This window comes from Nicotiana tomentosiformis, chromosome 3, assembly GCF_000390325.3.
Source record: "Nicotiana tomentosiformis chromosome 3, ASM39032v3, whole genome shotgun sequence".
Lineage (NCBI taxonomy): Eukaryota > Viridiplantae > Streptophyta > Magnoliopsida > Solanales > Solanaceae > Nicotiana > Nicotiana tomentosiformis.
Genome location: NC_090814.1, coordinates 120,717,280 through 120,742,355, shown reverse-complemented (window position 1 = coordinate 120,742,355; position 25,076 = coordinate 120,717,280). Strand labels below are relative to the sequence as shown.

The window sequence follows — 25,076 nt, the reverse complement described above, 5'->3', positions numbered from 1 at the left end:
AATAATAATACGAACCTACTCGTTCAATCGAAACTTAATTTAGAGCTTATCTGCTCAATCCGATACCAATTTCGCTCGTTAAACAATTAACTCATGTTTCACGCTAAAAATCCAACCGCGACTTGATGGAATTAGACCAAACTTTCCAGATCACTCCTATAATTCATTATCAAAATCTCAGAAGTCTCGAAATCAATTTTCGATCTCTAGAACTAAAAATGGACCTTTTGATCATTTCATGCTTATGCTAAAAACATCAAACTCTTCCTCGACAGTCTGTAGTGTATCAACCATAACTTTTTGTACTCAACTCCAACTGCCAAACGGTTTAAATTTCTGCAAACTAGATACAAAAGAATACAACTTTCATGTTTTGATCATCGCCCAAATCCTTATAGATTGCGATATATAAGCTTCCAAAATTAACCCAGTGCAGTAGAAATTTCTAGCGATGCACACTGCTGTAGCCAAAATCTGCAATACCAGATTCAGTCAATCGATCATAACTTTTTGTACAAATGTCTGAATGATGAATGGTTTATTATTCTGGAAATCAGAATCAAAGGGATACAACTTTTATGTTTTTATAATTTCGAGATTACTTATAGATTTCGAGATATAAGCTTCCAAAGTGAGCTTTACGCATCAGAAATTTTGCACATTGCTGTAAAAAAAAATCAGCAGTTAAAATTGATCCGAAACAACTCCGAAACTCACCCGAGGCCCTCGGGACCTCAACCCAATATACCAACAAGTCCTAAAATATCATACGAACTTAGTTGAAACCTCAAATCATATAATACAATGCTAAAACCATGAATCATACCCTAATTCAAGCTTAAGGAACTTAAGAATTTTCAACTTCTACCTTCGATGCCGAAACCTATCAATTCAATTCCGATTGACCTCAAATATTGCACACAAATTATAAATGACATAACAAAACTATGAAAATTTTTAAAACTGGATTCCGACTCCAATATAAAAAGTCAACTCCCCGGTCAAACATCCCAAAAATTTAACTTTCGCCATTTCAAGCAAAAATTCACTACGGACTTCCAAATAATTTTTCGGACACGCTCCTAAGTCCAAAATTACCATACGGAGCTATTGAAATCATCAAAACTCCATTTTGAGGTCGTTTACATATAATTCACCATCCTGTCAATTATTTCAACTTAAGCTTCCAAAGCAAGAATTGTTCTTTCAATTAAATCATGAATCATCCAAACCCAAACTTGACCACCCTCGCAAGTCATAATACACATTTCAAAGCTGCTCGAGACCTTAAGCCACCGAGCGGAACGTAAATTCTTAAAATGATAAGTCGGGTCGTTACATATATTGTATACTATTTTGGTATATAATTAATTATAACAATATAATGTTACGGTATATACTATAATATAATAGTATACTATTGAATGAAGAATTATTTTGATATATTGTATACTATTTTGGTATATAATATACAATTTAACAATATATAATTTACTGCAATATTATATTATAATAGCACATAATATAGGGTAACAATATACTGTTATGTGTGGATCATTTTTTTATTTTTCAAATTTTTTAGCTTGATCCTTTTTAAACATTTTAACAAAGTTTGCATGCTTTTTACAAAAAAAAAAAAAAATCTTAAAAGAGATGTTTGATGGAGTTCCATAGAGATATTATTCACATTATTAGAAGTAGATGTAGAAACAGACATAGAGTAGTAATATGCCTAGTTGGTATATTTATATACCTTGCTAGTATATTACTTTGTAAAATATTTTACAATAACGTTAGACACTAATATGTTGTTCAGTTATCTATGATACCCTATTAATATATGATATATACCACGTTGGTATCATAGAGGATTGAAGGTTGTAGCTAAACATTGTGCGAATTTGGTGGAGATTTTGCAGTAAATTTTTTAAATTTGAGTTGAACTGGCGAAGACGAATTAATATTATTTTTTGGTATACAGTTCTTTCCAACGGTATACTGTTACAGTATACTATATAATGTAACAATATACTATTACAATTTGATCCTTTTAGAATTTTTTAAAATTTTCATTGAGTTCTTTTTAAACTTTTCAATGGAGTATTTTTTTAATTTTTTTTCTTAAACCAAAATAATTAGTTTGAAATATTTGTTTAGAGGTGTGGCCAAAGTTTGAGTCAATTTGGTGAAATCTAGAGTAGATTTTTTTAATTTAAGTTAAAATTGAGTTAAATTAGTGAAAAAGACTATTTTGTACTATATTACAAAATAACGTTAAAATTGAGTTGAACTAACGAAAAAGACTAATTTGTACTATATACTAAAATAACATGCTATATATCATTTTGGTATATAATATTTAATTTAATAGTGTATAATTTATTATTTTGAACAAACGAACAAGAATTTGTATTGTATACCAAAATGCTTTACTATATACTATTTTGGTATACAGTTCTTTCCAATAACATAATAGTATACTATTATGATTTGGATCTTTTAGAATTTTTTGAAATTTTTATTGAGTTCTTTTTCAACTTTACAACGGAGTTCTCACGTTTTTAGAAAAAAAAAATTTTAAACCAAAATATTTAGTTTAAAATATTTGATTGAAGATTGTGGCCAACATTCGAGTAAATTTGATAGAAATTCTGGAGTAGATTTTTGAAATTTAGGTTGAAATTGAGTTGATCTAGCGAAAAAGACTAATATGTACTATATATCAAGATAACCTACTATATATTATTTTGGTATATAATATTTTATTCATAATATATCATTTATTGAATAATATACTATTATAATATATGGTATAGCGTAACAATATAGTTAAATTTGATATTTATTTCTAATTTTTTTAAAATAATAATTAATGGGTCTTCTAGTATAACATGTGGGTGACATAGTATACTGCAATAATATAATTCAACTGATGCTAATATATTATTTTTTTATATAATATATGCTAAAGTAAGTTATTTACTAATAAATAATATATAAAAAATAAATAAATAAAAAGAACAAAAATAAAGGGGCCAAAATATGTGCGGAATTAGATTCCGATTTTGTTTTTTGAAATAATAATAAATGAAATTAAAAAAGAAAAAAATGAAAGCAAAAAAGAGATGAGAAAATAATTATAATGAATAAGTTGTTCTAATAATTTATTTTAAAAAAAAAGGGAAATAAGAAGAAAAAAAAGACAATATATATTATACGAGTATATTAAGAAAGAGGTGAGTAAATATTTACTATATCATTTATCTTTTCTTATTGTTTAAAAAAAAAAAAAGAATAATGAGAAAAAAATAAAGAAATAAACAAAAGCAAAAAAAGAAAAGAAAAGAACGAGCCAAAATTAAGTGTGAAATTAAATTATGATAATAATAATAATATAATTTGGGCAAAAAATAAAAAATCGAAATGGAGAAAAAGGAAAACAATAAGAAGAAAATGAGAAAAGAGAAAAGGAGAAGAGAACGAAAAGAAGATAAAAGAGGAAATTACACACAAAAATTATTATAGATTGAAAATATAATTAGTTTGAGAGGTAAAAAGTAAATTGATAGATAAGGATAAATAATTTTGTTTTTGGATAATTGTATCGTTTATCCGATCAAGATACTATCGTAACAGCTGGACTCCAAAGAACTGTGATGGGAAAGTGAAATGACAAGGTTGTACGGACCCCATGGCAGCTGACACTTTTGTTTCTTTTTTGGGGATAAAGAAGGAATAGGTCAATTCGGCTCCCGAATTTCAAAGCCACAACCTAATTTATTGGGCCCCGTCGTCGTTTTCCTTGATCTCTCTGTTGTCCATACTTGTTCCGAAACAGTATTAAAGGCCCAAAAGTACGGCCCATAATGTGACGAACAGATAATTTCTGGATCCAAAGTCGATGGCCCCGTCATCAAAAGACACGTGTTAAAAATGTTACTGTTACTACTGGTTGGATGGTCTGGCATTACTGGTTTGCTGATGGTATTGAGTACGCAGCAAAGCTGGCTGTAATTTAAATGTTTTCTCTTCGAGTCCTTTGCACATATAGGATCTCGACTTTATAACAACGTGATACTCTAATTCGAAAATGTTTTTAAATTTTTTTTTTCGTTTCTATATAATATTTAAAATTTATTTATTAAAATTATTTTAGATTTATATATTATCCGATCTAATTATATTTTTCTTATAATTTATAAAAAAATCATTATTATTGCATAAATTAGAGGATTGAATTATACATTTTTTCTTTTTTCTCTTTCTCTTTCCCTATTCTTTGCTGCCTCTCTCCATATACAATCTATTATTACTACGTTAAATTAGGGGATTCAATTACACTATTTTTTTCTTTCTCTCCTCTCCTCTTTCCCTATTTTCTATCGCTTACAATTTAAAAATAAATTTCGTACAAATTTGATATATCTATAACAACATATAAACCAAAAATAAATTTTATAAAACTAATTATATAGTAATATATAACTTATCTTCAACTTTATACAAAATCTTTACGTAGTTAAATACAACAACAAAACTTAAATACAATTTTCATGCAAAAATTATACAAATATCTTCTGTATATATATTGTATATGACATGTATATATTTTATATGTAATGTATTCTTTTTCTTCTTTGAAATTCCAATCAAAACTTTCTTTCTTAATACAACTTTGATACATATTAACAACTTTATTTAAAAAGATAGCATTTATAACTTAAATACAAATTTCATACGATTATTTATATATTATACAACTATTTTTTAACTTTTATACAAATTTAAATAAAAAAATATAACTAGAACATAATACAACTTAAATACAATTTGCATATAATTATAATATAATTTTAATACAATTTTATATCTATATCGAATGTCATATGTTTTTTTTATTCGAGTTTCAATATGAAATACTGGCAAAATTAACTATAATCTTCACCAAATATCATCAAAATTGAGATATAAACTCCAAAGATATTCCAAATTATTTGCAACGATATCAAGTCCAAACAAATAACATTTTATAAAAACACAAATTCGAATTCAAAATTTTGAAGCTTTTAATGGCTGTCAAAGGTGGAGAGTCAAACACCTTCAAAATTATTGATTAACAGTTAAAAAAAATGAGAAGTTAAAACTCTATGGTAAAACGATTGATATCTATTGACGAATTATACGGTAAAAAAATAATAATGTAGATAAGAAAAGACATAAAACAGAGAAAATCGAAGGAAGAAAAATTGAAAAAAAAACAAAGAATGTGAGATAGAGAAAGAGAGAGGGGAAGAGAGAATAACTCAACAACAACAACAACAACAATAACCCAGTATAATCCCACTAGTGGAGTTTGGGGAGGGTAGTGTGTACGCAGACCTTACCCCTACCCTGGGGTAGAGAGGCTGTTTCCAAATGACCCTTGGCATCCTTGCCTCCAAGAACTACCCACCTTACTCTTGGGGTGACTCGAACTCACAACCTCTTGGTTGGAAGTGGAGGGTGCTTACCATCAGAGCAACCCACCTTGTCAATAATTCATATTCTTTATTCAATTCCTAACATAATACTTATTAATACTAGTTTTTATATAATTGATAAATTGTATATTAACTTGTAATTAAGTTAAAATCTAAACAGTGAGGGTAAATAAGTTTCTAATGTAGTATATACAAGTAAAATAAAAATAAAAAAATCCAACTGGCCAATGAAATGTGCTCAACAACAACATAAAAAAACAGTGTATTCTCACAAGTAGGGTTTGGGGAGGGTAGTGTGAATGCAGACTTTACACCTATCTTTAAAAGGCAGATATATTTTCGGTAGACATTCGGCTCAGAAAAGATAAAGGGAAGGGGCAATGACAAACAAACCAATTAGAAAATCAAGCGGAAACATAAAACTAACACCAGGTAGTGTGACAAGAGAGACTTGCTCGGTTGGTAAAAATACCTCTACCTATGGAGGGGAAACGTGAAAACACTATAGATGCTCTTAATTTTGGAGAAAAAATAAAATAAAATACTAGATAGTGCAATTAGAAAATCAAAGCGAAAACAATAAGTAATAACAAAAGTTTAGAAATACAAAAATAACTAAAGATACTCCGTGGCCTACGAAAACTATTGTAACAAATAATGATAAAACTGGGCTACCTAACCCTTTTTTGTTTTAATCACAAACGAAAATATAATTTCATCTTTTTGAAAATGTTTGACTGGTAGCGTTTAAAATTAAAGCTTTTAAAAAGAAGGAAAACACATGTTTTCTCATACATATGACGGTACGGTCACATAAAGAAGGTGGAGATGTGGGGACATTTAATTGCATTGAAATGAAAACACATAATCCACATATTTCTTAAAGTAAGGTTTTTTTTTTTCAAGAAGTGTTAAATTTGTTTTTGGTATAACTTATTCAATTTCTTTTCAAAAATAATTCAGCCAAATACTATTAGCGAATAAATTTTACTTTTTTGCAAAAATTCCAAAAACAGCTTAGAAGTGTTTTCATTTACATGAGTACGAGTGCAAAAATTATGACAATGACAGCAGAAGAAAAAAAGAAGAGCAAATATCATATGAGTAGACGCAAAAGAATAAATTAAAGCATTAATGTGATAGAAACTTTAGAATTGTTGTAGCTCGAAAATCTAAACCAATAGTGTATTTGATCTAGGAAACAGCTGTACTACTGGTGCACCATTAAACACAAGCGATAGATCAGAAGATTATTAACGAGGGTCCCAAATTATGGTAAGAAAGAAATAAAAATGAACAGATCTGCAACTATAAAAGAGTACACAACCAGTGGTAGTCCTTATAGTCGAGCTTTCTTGGAGCGGACAGAGTAACAAAACTAGTCAGATCATGGCGATGGCGATTCGTTTGGTTTTTGTAATGGCTCTTTTACTTCTGTTTTTGGGGGTTAAGGCCGAGGTAAATAGTCTTCTTCCACCATAGTTACCTTACTGGGATATCGTAGAGAAGTGGTCTTTAATTGTCTCTACATATATTTATTTTGCTCTAAATTTGATTGACTGTATTATATTCCATGCATGCAGGTTTCTTTAACTGATCCCAAGGTTGAAGAAGATAAATCACAACATTTTGGCCTCAGCCAGGCATTTCGTGTATTTGCATCTTCTCTACTTCTTTAATTTCTTTTAATACTAATCTGTCTTCTCTCCTTTTTTTTCTTTACTACTACTATTGGGCTAAACTGGCCTATAGATCCCACATATAGTTTTTTTCTTAAACTCTCACACTATTAAAAGTATCTCTATATTTATACTTAGCTTTTCAATCTTTTCAAATACTAATTGGATTTGTTCTATTATTTGATGAATCCAGTTAATTAGTATGGTAGGAGAAAACTATTCACTCCTTGTTATCTGAGCTCTGTTGGTTTTCATTTTTAGGTTTTCACCAGAGGAGCCAACAGGCGGCTGGTTCAAGGCGTAGGTGAGTCATAAAATACTACTCATGTCATTGTTATGGTGTTAAGGTAAAATATGTGTTTGAATTTTTTAAGGTAGTGCAAAGTCCATTGTAGACAATATTAAAAGTAACAATAATAATAACAACCTATAGTGCCGCAATTTAACAATAGTAATAGTACTTCTTTTAAGTGCTTTCGACTGGTTAGTGATGAGTAGGAAACCATTTTCTGCCGCGCGTACAAAGATCACGTTTCCGTTCGTGATTCAACTGAAATAAATGCACCTCTGATGGGTTGCTTTACAGGGATACTAATTAAATGTCACATTAATCGAACTGCAAGTGAAAAATTAAATTTACCACATGATGACTCCGAAGTGAAACAGTGATGAGTGTGACTAGTCAAGTCACCAACTTCCTTTCTAATGTCAAAGAGGTTAATATCCTCTTTGGAGAAGCTTATTTTTGGACCAGAGGTGTTTTTTTTTAATTTTACCAAAAGTGTTTTTTCCCTAAAATTGAGGTGAGATGGAAAAAAGTGCTTTTGAGTAGAAATAAAAATACTTTCTTATAAGTATTTTTGAGAAACATATACTTAAAAATAAATTTTAAAAGCATAGCCAAACACTAATTACTGTTTTTAAATTAATTAGTTAAACATAAATTATTTATTACCAAAAAAGTATTTTTGAGAAAAACACTTTTCAAAATAAGCTGATTTTAGAAGCTTGGCCTAAAACATCTTACTGAAAAACTTTAGTCAAATCTTTAGCCCAAAAAAAAAAAACTTTAATCCAATAGATGAGGTGCTCTTAAACATCTTCATAAATTCATTTGGATGTCTTTTATACACACTTCATTTTAAATAACATAACATTTTCTTGTCTCTGTGAACTTTAATTTAGATACACGTGTAAGAACTAATAGGTTGGTTAAGTTAAACATCCAATTTTAACCAAAAAAAAAAAGTTAAACATCCAATAGCCACATTTTCACTAACTTTTTTTTTGTGTGGCTACTATTTGAATTATGTATCCTTAATCTAGGTTGCTGTGATGGTAAGCAACCTTCACTTCCTCATGATAGGGGTAAGGTCTGCGTACACACGACCCTCCCTAGACCTCACTAGTGAGATTATACTGGATTGTTGTTGTTGTTGTTGTACCCTTAATCTAGGGGAAGAAAATATCCGAAAAGGAAAATTTTATTAAACCTCTTTTAAAAGAAAAATTTAGCCACTTGAGCTAAACGGGACAAAATTTTAAGAGTGGCTTTAACAAGATTATATTGTGCAACTATTCTCGTAGTACAAATAATATAACAATTGATAGAAAGGTGTAAGACATTTATAACTTTTTTAGATGTCCTGTACACAATGTAAAACCTTAAATACTCGACCCAATCTAAAATTTTTATTAGACTACACTTAGGTTTTAAGGCGAGTTTTAATTGTGTTGTATTTTAATAAATATAAGATGTTGGCTTTGAAGATCGTGAACTTTACTCCTGAAGGCGAAAAACATGTAAAACACTGTAGAGAAGAAAATTCTTTATTAGTGAAATGTTCTTTAGAAATTGGAATAAGAAAAGAATGATGAAATTGGCATAAGGAATATTTAACCGAGGGAATTAATCTTTCAAGTTTTAAGGAATATGCTGCAAATTTTTAACTGGTCCGCAAAGTACCTTCATGCTTGTAAATTTATCTTTCTCAACATTTTATTTTGGGAAAACTATACAATACAAAAGGTCCAAAAAATAATAGCTGATAAAATATATATTTTTTATATATTAATATATATTATACATATATGTATATTTTTTTTTGTATATTTGACTAGCACCGGCCAATTTTGTATTTTGCCTTTTTTTTATGGTGAAATTTTCATTTCGAGGTTGCCTATCATTGGATTGAGGAATACTACAATGTTCAGAATTGGTTTTGCTGAGTCAACACCTTAGATTTGCCTCGCATATTGTATTTTTTTGGCTAAATATTACACATTATCCAAAATTTCGGTATATTTCATTTGACCTTGTAGTTATTGAAAGCATCAATTCTTTTTTTCTCCTTCACGGTTGTTTTCTTCATTACCTTTTTGGATATTAAAATTTTTTAGCTGGTAATACTACCTTTATGCTATTTTATTCAATGTATGATGATTTATTTTATCTATCCTTAATCGCATAACAAAATTGGACGCAACTCTTATGTTTAACTCGTAAAATTGAAAGTTCGGCAATTTTTCAGTTACTTATATTATTCTCAACAGAGCAACCACTGTTTCTCACTGAGAAGCTCTTCTATATACACTGAGGCATAAAGTAATTTACTGTATGCAGTTTTAAAGCTTGTAAAATACTTGAACAATGGGGATCTGGCTGTAGCACCTGCACCAGCTCCACATCCAAGCCAATTGGATTGTGGAGGGTTATGCAAATACAGATGCAGTTTACACTCGAGGCCAAAAGTGTGTATAAGGGCATGTGGAACATGTTGTCTAAGGTGCAAATGTGTGCCACCAGGTACCTTTGGCAACAGAGAGATGTGTGGCAAATGTTACACCGAAATGACCACTCACGGAAACAAGACCAAGTGCCCTTAATTAATAGTATATTATTTTTATCTTACAAGTGTGTTTTGGGTGGACCTAGCTTATTGAATTTCATATATCATATGAGATAGTAGTAGCAAATCATGTCTGGCTTGATTGATAAATCTGGTTGCAAAGTCATGTGGGTTTTAGTTTGGAAAGTATGTAAGATGTTATGTACCATGTTGTACCCGGCTTAATTAGTTATAAGTATATCTCGATATGTTATTTTTAGTGAGTTTTTAATAGTAGAAATTCTCCGTAGAGATTGCTCTACCATTTTATCTTGATATGATTATAATGGAGCAATAGGGGCCTCATTCCTCAAGGTCACCTGTTAAAGCAGCAGATTATTTAAATAAGAATCCTATAATGATTTATTTAATGATTTACTTTAATAAAGTTGATTTAGTCACATCGATTGAAATTAAATGGGTTCCAAAATAAGCTTGGGGCGAATTTTTCCTCACTTGTTGAATGTTACAGAGTTTAGGCACATTTTTCCTATGCCTCCGGTGGGTGAAGTACACAAATAATTTAATGGACAAAACTTCAAGTTTAACCAGTATTGCCTGTTTGCTTGTCCATGGAAAACAATTTTAATTTTTGACCTTAAAATTCTAACTATGAATTAAGCAAGAGACAAAAGTTAAAAACCACCCAAAAGGTGTTACATTTTTGCAATTTTTTGGTTTCCAGCAGAGTAGTGCCAGACTTCTTCGGCCCAAATGAAACCAGCTGAAGAATCGTAGAGTGTAAGAGAAAGTTGGGCTTCTACAGTATAAGATAGAGATATCTCTCATGTTGGTCAAAAAGGAAAAGTTTTAGGCATATTATATATTGTGATGCATCGTGGATTGGTCTCGGTGCAATGTTGATGCAAGACGTTAGGGTGATTGCCTACGCGTCCAGACAGTTAAAGGTGCATGAAAAGAACTATCCTGTCCACGACCTTGAGTTAACAGCTATTGTTTATGCCTTGAAGATTTAGCGGCACTATTTGTACGGTGTCCTTTGTGAGATTTACACTGATCACCGGAGTTTGCAGCATCTGTTTAAACAGATGGATCTTAACTTGCGTCAGCGGAGGGGGTTGGAGCTACTTAAGGACTATGATATTACCATTTTGTACCATCCGGGGAAAGGCCAATGTGGTAACCGATGCTTTGAGTCGCCAGGCAGAGAGTTTGGGGAGTTTAGCATATCTACCAGCAGCAGAGAGGCCATTGGCGTTGGATGTACATGTCTCAACCAACCAGTTTGTGAGATTGGATATTTCTGAGCCGAGTCGAGTATTGGCTTGTGTGGTCTCTCAGTCTTCTCTTTATGATCGTATTAGGGAGCGTCAGTATGATGACCCCTATCTGCTTGTCCTTAAGGACACGGTTCAGCACGATGATGCTAAGGAGGTCACTATTGGGGATGATGGTGCATTGAGGATGCATGGCAGGCTATGTGTGCCCAATGTAGATGGTTTGCGCGAGTTGATTCTCTAGGAGGAGGCTCACAACTCGCGGTACTCCATTCATCCGGGTGACGCGAAGATGTACCAGGACTTGAGGTAGCATTACTGGTGGAGAATAATGAAGAAGGACATAGTAGAACATGTAGCTCGGTGTCTAAATTGCAAGAAGGTGAAGTATGAGCATCATCGGCCAGGTGGGTTGCTTCAGAAGTTAGAGATTCCGGAGTGGAAATGGGAGCAGATCACTATGGATTTCGTTGTTGGGCTTCCGCGGACTCAGCGAAAGTTTGATACAGTTTGGGTGATTGTGGATAGGTTGACCAAGTCAGCTCATTTCATTCCTGTGATAACTACCTATTCTTCCGAGCAGTTGGCTCGAATTTATATCCGCGAGATTGTTAGGCTTCATGGCGTACCGGTATCTATCATCTCTGACCGGGATATGCAGTTTTACATCACGGTTCTGTAGGGCTGTACAGCAGGTGTTGGGTACTCGAGTTGAGTTGAGCACAATATTTCACCCTCAGATGGATGGATAGTCCGAGCGCACTATTCAGATATTAGAGGATATGCTTTGTGCGTGTGTGATAGATTTTGGAGGTTCTTGGGATCAGTTCTTGCCAGATGCGGAGTTTGCCTACAACAACAGTTATCAGTCGAACATCCAGATGGCACCATATGAGGCTCTGTATGGTAAGCGGTGTCGGTCTCCAGTGGGTTGGTTCGAGCCGGGCGAGACTAGATTATTGGGTACAGACTTAGTTCAGGATGCCCTAGATAAGGTGAAGGTGATTCAGGATCTATTTCGCACAACCTAGTCCATACAGAAGAGTTATGTGGATCGGAAGGTTCGCGATGTTACATTCATGGTTGGAGAGCGGGTCTTGCTCTGGGTTTCGCCTATGAAGGGCGTTATGAGGTTCGGGAAGAAGGGCAAGCTGAGCCCAAGGTTCATTGGTCTCTTTGACGTGTTGCGGCGAGTTGGAGAGGTTGCTTATGAGCTTGCCTTACCTCCCAATCTAGTAGGAGTTCATCTGGTATTCCATATTTGTATGCTCCAGAAGTATCACGATGATCCATCTCATGTGCTGGATTTCAGCTCAATCCAGTTGGACAAGGATCTATCTTATGTTGAGGAGCCAGTGACTATTTTGGACAGGCAGGTTCGAAAGCTGAGGTCAAAGAATATTGCTTCTGTGAAGGTTCAGTGGAGGGGTCAGCCGGTCGAGGAGGCAACTTGGGAGACCGAGCATGATATGCGCAGCTGTTATCCTTATCTTTTCACCACTTCAGGTATGTCTCTATACTCGTTCGAGGACGAACGATTATCTCAAGAGGGGGAGGATGTAACGACCCGACCGGTAATTTTGAGAGTTATAGCCCCGATCCCCTGTTTACTGCCTTTTCCGTATCTTTTTCTGCTTATGTGACTTGCCGAGAGGTTGTTGTTGTGGTTTCGGAGTGAATTGAGACACTTAGTCCCTAAACGGAAGCTTAAGTCTTAGAATTTTTGACTGTAGTTGAAACTATGTGAAGACTACTCCGGAATGGAGTTTCGTCGGTTCTGTTAGCTCCGTTGGGTGATTTTAGACTTAGGGGCGTGTCCGAATTGTATTTTGGAGGTCTGTCGCTGATTTAGGCTTAAAATGGCAAAAGTCGATGTCACACCTCCTTTTTCCCGGGGGAATGGTGCCAAAGGAGTTTTTCCAATTTAAGTGACATTAATCGAAATGAGATTATTTATTAGATTCAGAGTCCTTATGTCACGCGAACGTATACATAATCACGATGATTCAATTGATTAACACGTGCCTAAAGCATACTAGCATATTCAAAGTATTTCATTTATTTATCTTTTTAGATCTGAGATATTTATTTCTATATTAATATTTTTACTTATTACAACGAGTCTTGAATTAGTTCCTAACTCATCTCGCTCGCTCACAATTTCTTTTACCACTCTTACTTTTCTTTTTAATTTTTTACAACAGACTTTAAATTAACTCGTAATCCGCATTTCTCACTCACTTATGAATATTTGTTTTTAGTTCTAACTAGCAAGCCATTATTTTATGATTTGGGCTAACTATGAAATAACTTAATTAATTAAGAACATTCTCGTAGCAACTGCTAAATTCACAACAAAGTATAGGATGGAACGAAATAACCCAAATAATTAATTCACATAAACCATAACAGAAAACATAAAAATAAATACATTAGTTAAAATAAAATTAGGAGCAAGTTATTTAAGAACAAGTTGCTCAACTCACGAATATAACACACATAACGTCACTTATCAAATAGCTTACAAAGAGCTACATGAATTCTTTTTTAACATATGGATACGGTATAAAAGAAACTAAACTATAAACCTAAATTGAGAAATTTAAATCGTCATAAATCATAACAATTAGTAACAGAAAATTTAAAGGATTATGTCAATTCCATTTATGAAGATTAAACTCTACTAAAAAAATTTTGAAAAAATAATATTAAGCCCAAGAAACTTTTTAGTGAACTTAACGATTCTAAATACATCGCCCGACGTTCTTTTTGTTCTTTTCCTTTTTTTTTCTTTTCTTTTAAATATATAAAGTGTAAAATAAAATATCATGAGATACCTAGTCTATCTAAGAGAATATAGCGAGACATTTCCTAAGTATCTTCTAGTTCAAATAAACAAATGGATGTCCAGTCTCATAAACTTTCCTTCAAACTCAAATATCACGAATACAAACGAAACAAACACAATTTTTTTTCCTCATAATAGAAAGAATTATTTATTATTAATTGAAGATTCTGCAATATACCACAAAATTTACGGCAACATCTTTTAATCTAATAAATCATTTAGAAACATGAACTTTCTTTATTAAAACGAATATCTAAAGATTTAAACTAGAGATACTATTAAAGCTTAAAATTATTTCTTTTTTACTTAGCTTTTATTCTCATCCCAAACAAACATGTAAGCATTATAAAGATGAAAACAACGAATTTTACTCAAAGACAAAAGAATACAGAGAAAAAAAATTTAAACTTGAATTGAATAAATCTTCATATCTTCCATCACACATAACAATAATAAGAATTAAGTAAGTATGCTGACCTTTGAAGCAAAATATTTTCCTAAAAAATCCAACGAATGTAATAATATTCGATGTCGAATTTGAAAAGCGACAACGAACCGCGAACAGAAAAATCACGAGCTAAGCTCTCCTCGGTTAATCTCTAAGGAAACGGAACTCGAAAGGAACTTTCACTCCAAACTCAAATACACTTCTCCATTGTGCCTTCAAATATCATTACTAACTCTACTTCTATTTTTTTTTTCCTACAGCTCATGAAAGACTAAAGCTAGCCAAACATTTTCTTTAGAAAAATTAAATATTTCTTCAGGTCCTCTCCGTCTCCTCCCCCCCTTCTAAGTGTGTGCTATTTATATATAATGTGTGTAAGATCATGGGATTGGATTGAGGGGATAGTTGGGATGTGAGGAGTGGGACGTGGGGAGTTAGTTAAGAATTATTTGAATTTTAAAAAAAATAAAATAAAAATCAAACAAAGTGTGTGTGCATATTATAAAGAGTGGGTAACATGTGGTGATAGAGAGGGGGGAGGACGTGAGGAGTTCTGGAGAAAAGTGGGGAGTTTAACAAAGTTAACTAAATTAAGAATCTGATTTTTGATTCTTTTGACGTTAGCTCCACTTCCCCTTTTTTTGTCTTTTATTTTAAAAGATAAATTAAATTATAAGGATAAGAAGATTAACCAACATTTCTTATAATATAGGAAAATTAGATATTTACATGTAACTTAAATGATACTAAGAAAAATTTTATAGCTTACTTATTAAAATTTTAATAATAAAAAAAAATAAAAAACTTGTAATACTATATATATATATATATATATATATATATATATATATATATATATATATATATATATATATATATATATATATATATATATATATATATATATATGTGTGTGTGTGTGTGTGTGTGTGTGTGTGTGTGAATGTACATATATATTTTTTGAATATTTTTTTTGTAGTATATAAAAAAAACTATTTAGAGTAAGATCAAAGTTTAAGATATTAAGATTAGACCTAAACGAAATATTTACGCTAAAATAGTATAAAATTTGGGTGTGGTCAAAAATTAGGTGTTCACACCATGCCCCTCTTTGCTTGAAAACATGAAGAGTTTTCAGGCAAAGAAAATGAACAAGGTAACTGATTTTTGACCTCACTATTATTTAAAAGGGAAAAGAAGATAAAAAGAAAAAGATGTACCTAGCCTTAGTTTTAGGCAGACTACATATCCCGGGTTATAAGGGAATCAGGTCACGTGTAGTTCAAGTGGAAAATAACTGATAGAGTATGCATAGATGGAGAGTCGAGTGAAGTTCCGTCGAGGTTCTGATCCGCGGTTCCTACTATTACATCAGAATGAAAAGGAAATTACATACTCTTGAAATGTAAGAGTTACAAAATTTCTATCTAAATGCCATCGAGACTCTTGTCTTGATTCTTGATTTGCTTCCCCCATTGACTTTAGATTGAAACTCGATGCTCTCGATGCAACATGCTATGAAATATTCTCACATGCGTGTTTCTTGATCAAATGATGAGAAAATGGATCTTGAGACCCTATGTCTCCGCATGCATTATGTCAAAGCTAGTTGTAGCTGGTATTGAGATCAAACGTTCCACTTTCTTTGGCAAGAGCTGGAGTCTTATTTTTACACATCCAATCCGTACTTTGCAGAAAAACCTGCAAGCCATCAGAAACAGACAAAATGAACAAAATATTTCTGCCCCAGTTTGCACTAGGAAATATTTTGTGAGTTATTAAAAACACATTAAACTATCTTTGCTATTGCAGAATAAAGAATTGAAAACAAAAATGGGTATCTTCTTCTTCTCTCTTTTTTTTTTGGATAATATGGATGTCGTACCCTATGTTAACAAGAAGGAAGGCAACCGGGGAATGTCGTACCTAGTGTTGACAATAAGATGAGGCTCGTGGCACTCTAGGATGCTACTAGGGAATGTCGTACCCAATGTTAGCAATAAAATACAACAAGGGGATGTAGTACCCTGTGTTGGAAATAAGGTGAGGCTCTTGGCCCTCTGGGATGCTACTAGGGAATGTCGTACCCTATGTTTGCAATAAGAAATACAACCAGGGGATGTAGTACCCTGTGTTGGCAATAAGGTGAGGCTCTAGACACTATGGGATGCTACTAGGGAATGTCGTACCCTATGTTTGCAATAAGAAATGCAACCAGGGGATGTAGTACCCTGTGTTGGTAATAAGATGAGGCTCATGACACTCTCATATGCTACTAGGGAATATCGTACCCTATGTTGGCAATAAAATGAGGTTTATGGCGCTTTGAGATGCTACTAGGGAATGTCGTACCCTATGTTAGCAATAAGTAATGCAGCCAGGGGATGTAGTACCTTCTGTTAGCAATAAGATGAGGCTCGTGGCACTCTAAGATGCTACTAGGGAATATCGTACCCTATGTTGGCACTAAAATGTAACCAGGGGATTTAGTACCCTGTGTTTGGCAATAAGATGAGGCTCGTGGCTCTCTGAGATGCTACTAGGGAATGGCGTACCCTATGTTGGTACTAAAATGTAACCAGAGGATGTAGTACCCTGTGTTTGGCAATAAGATGAGGCTCGTGGCACTATACGATGCTACTAGGGAATGTCGTACTCAATGTTGGAAGAAAATAATGCGACCAGGGGATGTGGTACCTTGTGTTGAAGATAGAGTATTGATTCCCTATAATAAAACTAAGAATAACATGATTACATGTATATTGGAAGAAAACTAAGGATTTGAGAACTTCATTTGGTGGTGTTCATCTTTTCACGAACTGTTTCCTAAAATTATTCTGTTCCTGTTCTAAACAAAGAAAAATTCGTTAGTTTTAAAATGGTGGTCAGTTTGTGGCCTTGATTTCTTGGGAGACTTGACCTTGTGTCCATTACACTTGTTAGAAAAACTGACTCTGTCAATGGTCGTACAAATTGCCGAGAGATTCTGTCTTTACTTTCTGAAGATCTTCTTTCTCAAGATCAAAACCTGACTATTTTGCGCCTATCACCACTTGTGTTTATGATGAAAACAACCTTGCTCCCAAAATAACTTTTAACTGAGTAACTTTTATTGAACATTGAAGCATTGTTCAGCCCTTCAAGCCTTTTGCTCGCCAGGGAAAATCACAGATGGCTTTATGTCTTTGCCCATACAGTTTATGCCGAACAATCTTTGCTTTACATAACGGGGAAACTGTAACCAATTTTGCGGCCTTTTCTTTGCTTTGCTTTGACAAAATTAGACTGAAAGGGACTCAAGAAAGTAATGCGAAAGAAAACAAGAAAGTGAACTAACAGGTATTACAACTTAATCAAGAAGTGTCCCTTTCAGGGAAAAAATAAGAAAGGACTTATCTGGAAGAATATAGTGACTTCAATGAACATGACATGCACTTTGGACTGGATGCCCGATCCGTTTGAACCGTCTAATTCTCGAAATCTGTTGTAAACTTCACTTTGAAACTGAGTTCTTTGTCTTAACCATGCTTGTGCCAATATATATGAAGACCTAAATCGATCAATGATGCCCTTTGTAGGTTTTCACCAATTGACCTCTTTCATTTGTCTTTCTCTCAATTCCCCATTGCTTTATAGTGCCCGTGAGGATTTTCACCAATAAGACTCTCTAATTTATTTCTCTCTCTTTACAATGGCTGAGGCATCACCCGTAGTATAGTGACTTAGCATTCTTGAAAGTTGATCAGAAGGTCTTAGCAGGGAAAGGTAAAAAGAACTATTCAACTGAATTACAACTTTTGGAACCATTTTGATGGACCAACCATCGAAAATAAAATAAAATCATGCCCCAGTTTCTTTGAATACTGGGGAAATGTGGATTTTTATTTTGGTGTGACCAAACCTCAGAGTGAGGCTGCCTATGTATCCTTTCGGAATCAGGTCAGACGTAGTTCAAATGAACATGAACTTGTTTCGATGATGATTTTTTATTTTTTTTTCAATTTGATTTTTTTTGAATAAGTAATTGGTTCCAAAAGAGGGAAAAATAAAGAAATATAAACAAGGCTTCAAAGGGCTAACTAGGGTTGACCGGTGTTTGGGTAGCGAGAATGATAACCTTTCGTCATCCCAACCTAAGAATGCTAAGTATAAAAAATGCCCCAACAGAGGCATGTCAGACATAGTATCTCTTGACCGCATCTGCGTTGACAGATATATCAGTGACCTTTCCTTCTATATCTGCCAAGTGTAGAGCTCCTTTTGACAATACTTTCTTGATGAGGTAAGGACCTTGCCAATTCGGGGCGAACTTTCCTTTTGCTTCTTCCTGGTGCGGAAAGATACGTTTCAAAACAAGTTGTCCTTGTAACGACCCGGCCGGTCGTTTTGAGAATTTAAGTCTCATTTGGCGGCATAAGGCCCTGAGCAACTTCATATTATGTGTATTGACTTGCGTGCATGGTTGAATTCAGTTACCGATTGATTTAGAGTGATTTTGGACACTTAGTCCCTAAAACGGAAGCTTAAGTCTTAGGATTTTGACCGTAGTCGGAACTATGTGAAGACGACTCCGGAATAGAGTTCTGTCAGTTCCATTAGCTCCATTGGGTTATTTTGGACTTAGGAGCATGTCCGGACTGTAAATCTGAGGTCTGTAGCTGATTTAGGCTTGAAATGACGAAAGTTAAATTTTTAGAGATTTGGACCGGAAGTGGATTTTTGATATCGCAGTCGGAATGTGATTCCGAGAATTGGAACAGCTCTATTATGTTATTTGGGACTTGCCTGCAAAATTTGACGTCATTCTGGGTTGATTTGATAGGTTTCTGCACGAGTTTTAGAAGTTGAAAGATTTGAAATTTATAAGTTCGATTCATGGTGCGATTTGTGGTTTCGACGTTGTTTGATGTGACTTTAAGGCTAGACTAAGTTCGTATGGTGTATTAGGATTGGTTGGTATGTTTGGTTGAGGTCCCGGGGGACTCAGATGAGTTTCGGGTGCTTTACGGATTAAAAGTTTGATTTGTGTTACTGCTAAGTCTTTAGGCTTCTGGTATTTTCGCACCTGCGAAGAAGAGACCGCAGGTGCGAGAGCGCACGTACGGAGAGGCAAGCGCAGAAGCGGAAAAATGGAGTGCCAGGGGTCGCAGGTGCGAGGAAAATTCTGCATCTGCGATGCCAGCAGATGCGAAGATTGAGGCGCAGGTGCGAGAAGAGCTGGACTTGACAGTCTCCGAAGGTGCGGAGAAATTGTGCGCATCAGCGGCTCCGCAGAAGCGGATTTTTGGCACGCAGAATCGAGAGGAAGCGCAGGTGCGGTTGGACATGCGCACCTGCGGTCGCGCAGATGCGGCTAATTATGCGCAGGTGCGGTCACGCCTGAGCAGAAAAGAGAAATCCGAGGGTTTGGTTTCATTCTTCGTTTTTGGACTTGAGAGCTCGTAATTTGGCAATTTTTCGAGGGATTTTCAGAGGAAACTTTGGATTAATGATTCCTAACTCATTTTTGGTTGTATTCCATTAATCTATAGTTGTTTTCTCCATTTAGTTTCGGATTTTTGGGGTTGAAATTGGAAAAAATTGGAAGAACTTCTTCAATGAAGATTTCGCGTTTTGAAAGGGGATTTGTGGTCGGATTTGAGTAATTCTTATATGGTTGGACTCGTGAGTGAATGGGTGTTCATATTTTATGATTTTTATCCGATTCTGAGAAGTGGGCCCCACGGGCGATGTTGAGTTAATTTCGGAATTTTCGTTAAAATGTTGATTTCGTTAATTAGATGAGTCTATTATTGTTGTAATTATGATATGTAATTTCTTTTGGCTAGATTTGGGCCATCCAGAGCCGGATATTCATGGAAAGGGCATTCTTACGGATTTATTGAGCTTGACTCGAGGTAAGTATCTTGCCTAACCTTGTGTGGGGGAACTACCCCTTAGGATTTGAGTTATCTATGTTGATTGTAGTCTGTGTATGCGAGGTGACGAATGCGTGCTCAGACCTATTTGTGGAAAGTTGGCCTTTTAGGGTTCTTATGTCCTTATATTCACTGTGTATGATGTTGTTTTTGATCTTTTTGAATTCTTATTTGCTAGTTTCACCTCTACATGCTTTGACTACAGATAATTGCTTTAGGATTCACTCTTACTGTCTATTTGACCCTTATTCGACTTAACCAAAGATTTTGCCTCTTCTATCGTCGTGCTATATTTTTTTTTCATAACTGCTTATCTTTAATTGAAATCATTATTTTCTCACCCTACAATTTTTTACTCTTAATTGGAGTTATGATTATCTTCCGCTGCTTATCCTTATTTGAATTGTTGAATTTTTCTCGTAATTGCTCAACCTCAAAAGGAGTTTAGATAACCTATATCTTAGTTGACTTGCCATTATTTGGAACTATTTGACTCGTGTTGGCTTCTTATTGTTCACTTGAATATTGTGGAATCGTTGCTACATTTTTGTTTTGTTTTCCCTTGTTAAGCTGTTCTCCTTGTGCCTAACATTCTTTATTGTGGTTATTTCTTGTGAATGAGTTATACCGTTCTTGTGATTTAAATTCTTGAGTTTATTTGCTCGCCGTACTTTACATTTCTGTCATTGTTGCTTTTGTACTCATTGTGGTGATTTACGAGGTTTCTGTCGTGTTATAGTTGTTATCTCTGTTGTTTGCGCTGCATGTTTAAATTGGGACTACAGACGTATTTCGGGAGATTCCCCAGCACTGCATATTTAAATTGGAACTACAGACGTATTCCGGGAGATCCCCCAGCACTGCATATTTAAATTGGGACTACAAACGTATTCCGGTAGATCCCCCAGCACTGCATATTTAAATTGGGACTACGGACGTATTCCGGGAGATCCCCCTGTCTTGCATATTTACTTTGGGACTACAGACGTATTTCAGGAGATCCCCCAGTATTGCATATTTATTTTGGGATTACGGGACGGTATTTCGGTAAATTCCCCACTGTGGTTATATATGTGTTCGGGGCTGCAAATCTTCCATGCTCAGGTGTCACAGGGTGATTTATACTCGAAGGATATGATTTGAAAAGTTTATATTTGAAAAGTATTTATCTTGAAAGAACTATGTTTGAAGGCTAATTATTTGAAAAGTTTATATTTGAAAAGTATTTATCTCGAAGGAACTATATTTGAAGATATTTATTTGAAAGGGTTATGAAAAGTTTATATTTGAAAGGTTTTATCTTGAAAGAACTATGTTTGAAGGAAGTATATTTCAAAAATAATTTCTTATTAGAAAGGATTATATTCTAAAGACCTCAATTTAAAAAAAACAAACTTACGGGTGAAAGTTTACACTTGAAGGATTTTGACTAATTTATTGGGGTTGTTGGCTGAGACCTGATGTGAAAACTATTGCAGCTGTTGAGTTACTACTTGCCTTTACTGTATTGTGATTTCTGGATTTGGGTTGTGTTTTCGTTCATTCTTCTGTGTCTTATTCTAGTGTTCTGCTGTTACTTGCTGTTTTTCCTTCCTTATTGCAGTTGCTATGTCGTTAGCCATATCTCGGGGTCCTTAGATAGATGCCATGTTCTGTCATCCCTATACTTATACTTGTTCAGTTTATTAGACCAGTGGGTGTCTTGACTAGTCCTCGTCACTACTTCACCGAGGTTAGTCTTGATACTTACTGGGCACCGCTGTGGTGTGCTCATGCTACTCTTTTGCACATTTATTTTGTGCAGATCCAGGTACTTGTTCGTTAGCTATCTGTGTGGACTGTTACTGTGGAGACTCAAGGTAAACCTACTGCTGCGTTCGCAGGCTTCAGAGTCACCTTCAACTTTTCGTTTTGCACTGTTTATTCTTATTTCTAGACAATTGTATTTAGAAGTTTTCTAGCAAACACTCTGTAGAGCTTATGACTTGTACTACCATTTTTGGGAGTTTTAAGAGATTCTATTTAAACAATGTTGTTTTAATTATTGTTAGGCTTACCTAGTCCCTAAGACTAGGTGCCATCACGATACCCAAACGGAGGGAAAATTGGGTCGTGACAGTCCTACCTCGAATTGTCTTGGGCGCACTTTCTTATTGTAAGAGCGTGCCAATCTTTGTTGGTATAACTGACCAAAACAAACTGCCGCCAAACACTTTTCATCAATCAAACTTAATTGTTCCAATCGGGACTTGACCCTGTCAGTGTCCTCGATCACTGCTTCAAAAATGATTCGGAGAGAGGGAATCTCGACTTCAGCAGGTATGACCGCTTAAGTGCCATAAACTAATAAGTAGGGCATTGCGCCAACTGATGTACGGACAGTTGTCCGGTATCCCAAAAGAGCAAAAGGCAATTTCTCGTGCCATAGTCTAGACCCTTGGACCATCTTCCTAAGAATCTTCTTGATGTTCTTATTCGCAGCTTCAACATATCCATTAGCTTTGGGCCTATAAGGAGTAGAATTGCGATGCTCAATTTTAAATTATTCACATACCTCCTTCATCAAGTGACTATTCAAATTAGCAGCATTATTCGTGATAATGATTTTTGGAATACCGAAACGACAGATGATGTTGGAGTGAACAAAGTCTACTACTGCTTTCTTGGTAACTACTTTTAATGTAATAGCTTTCACCCATTTGGTGAAGTAATCTATTGCAACCAAGATGAATCTATGCCCATTTGAAGCTTTTGGCTTGATTGGGCCAATGACGTCCATTCCCCAAGAAACAACAGGCCAAGGAGCCGACATAGGATACAACTCTGAACGAGGCGAGTGAATCAAATCACTGTGAATCTGACACTGGTGGCACTTGCGAATAAAACAAAAGCAATCTCGTTCCATAGTAAGCCAATAATATCCTACCCGAAGGATTTTCTTTGCTAGAACATATCCATTCATGTGCGGACCACAAACTCCCGAATGCACCTCATTCATAATCATTTCAGCTTCTTTGGCATCCACACATCTCAACAAATTCAAATCCAGAGTTCTTTTGTATAGGATTTCCCCACTCAAAAAGAAACCATTAGAGAGTCGCCTAATAGTTCTCTTTTGATCCCTATTAGCATGTTCCGGATATTCTCTTGTTTTCAGAAACTGTTTAATATCACGATACCATGGTTCACCATTTGGTTTTGCTTCAATTGTATTGCAATAACCATGTTGATCCCGAATTTGAATTTCTAATGGGTCAATGTGAGTATTACCCGGATATGGAAGCATTGAGGCCAGGGTGGCCAAGGCATAAGCTAATTCATTGTGAAACCTGGGAATGTACCTGAATTCGATGGACTTGAACCTTTTGCTAAGATCCTCCACACATTGTCTATATGGACTGAGCTTGATGTCTCGAGTCTCCCAATCACCTTGAGCCTGCCGAATAAGCAAATATGAATCTCCCATCACTAACAGTTCATGCACATTTAGGTTTATTGTCATGTTCAGATCCATGATGCAAGCTTCATATTCTGTTGTGTTGTTTGTACAGAAAAAATGAAGTCACGCCGTGGCAGGGTAATGTTGCCCAGTAGGTGATACCAGAATTGTCCCAATCCCTACGCCTTTGATGTTGACAGCCCCATCAAACTATAGTTTCCAAATTTGACTGTCATCTTGGACTACTTCTTCAACTAAATTAACCTCTTCATCTGGGAAATATGTGTTCAAAGACTCATACTCATCATCAACCGGGTTTTCTGCTAGATGATCAGCCAAAGCTTGTGCCTTCATGGCAGTGCGAGTGACATAAATAATATCAAACTCTGTGAGCAAGATTTGCCACTTTGCCAATTTGCCAGTTGGCATCGGCTTCTGAAAGATGTACTTCAGGGGATCCATTCAGGATATGAGGTAAGTTGTATAGGCCAAAAGATAATGCCTAAGCTTCTGGGAGACCCAGGTTAAAGCGCAACATGTCCTTTCCAAAATAGGGTATTTGGCCTCATAAGTGGTGAACTTTTTGCTCAAATAATATATTGCTTGTTCCCTTTTTCCTGTGGCATCATGTTGAACCAGAACACAACCAAAGGAACTATCCATTACTGACAGATATAAAAACAGAGGCCTACCAGGTTCCGGCGGGACCAAAATAGGGGGATTTGACAAATATTCCTTGATCTTATCAAAAGCTTCTTGGCACTCATCTGTCCACTTGAGAGCGGCGTTCTTTTTCAACAACTTAAAAATAGGCTCACATGTGGTTGTAAGCTGCGCGATGAACCTGCTGATGTAATTCAACCTCCCGAGTAAACTCATGGCTTCTGTTTTGTTCTTCGGGGGAGGCAGCTCCCGAATGGTCTTTATCTTGGAGGGATCTAACTCAATGCCTCTTCGACTAACTATAAAACCCCAAAGCTTCCCAGAAGGAACTCCAAATGCACATTTGGATGAATTGAGTTTGATATTGTACCTTCGTAGCCTTTCAAAGAACTTTTTCAAGTCTTGTACATGGTCAGCTTGTGTTCTCGACTTAATGATCACATCATCAACGTACACTTCAATCTCTTTGTGCATT

The 25,076-nt window shown here is 34.8% G+C and overlaps 1 protein-coding gene across 1 annotated transcript; it reads left to right on the top strand.

Annotated features, from left to right (window-relative positions):
- Nucleotides 1-6,747: 6,747 nt before the first annotated feature.
- LOC104090870 (gibberellin-regulated protein 1-like) lies at nt 6,748-10,267 on the top strand. The gene is made up of 4 exons (XM_009596066.4): nt 6,748-6,938; nt 7,064-7,132; nt 7,421-7,463; nt 9,783-10,267. Exons 1-4 carry the CDS (start codon nt 6,870-6,872, stop codon nt 10,043-10,045), a joined length of 444 nt encoding a protein of 147 aa, XP_009594361.1. The 5' UTR covers nt 6,748-6,869; the 3' UTR covers nt 10,046-10,267.
- The last annotated feature ends 14,809 nt before the right edge of the window (nt 10,268-25,076 follow it).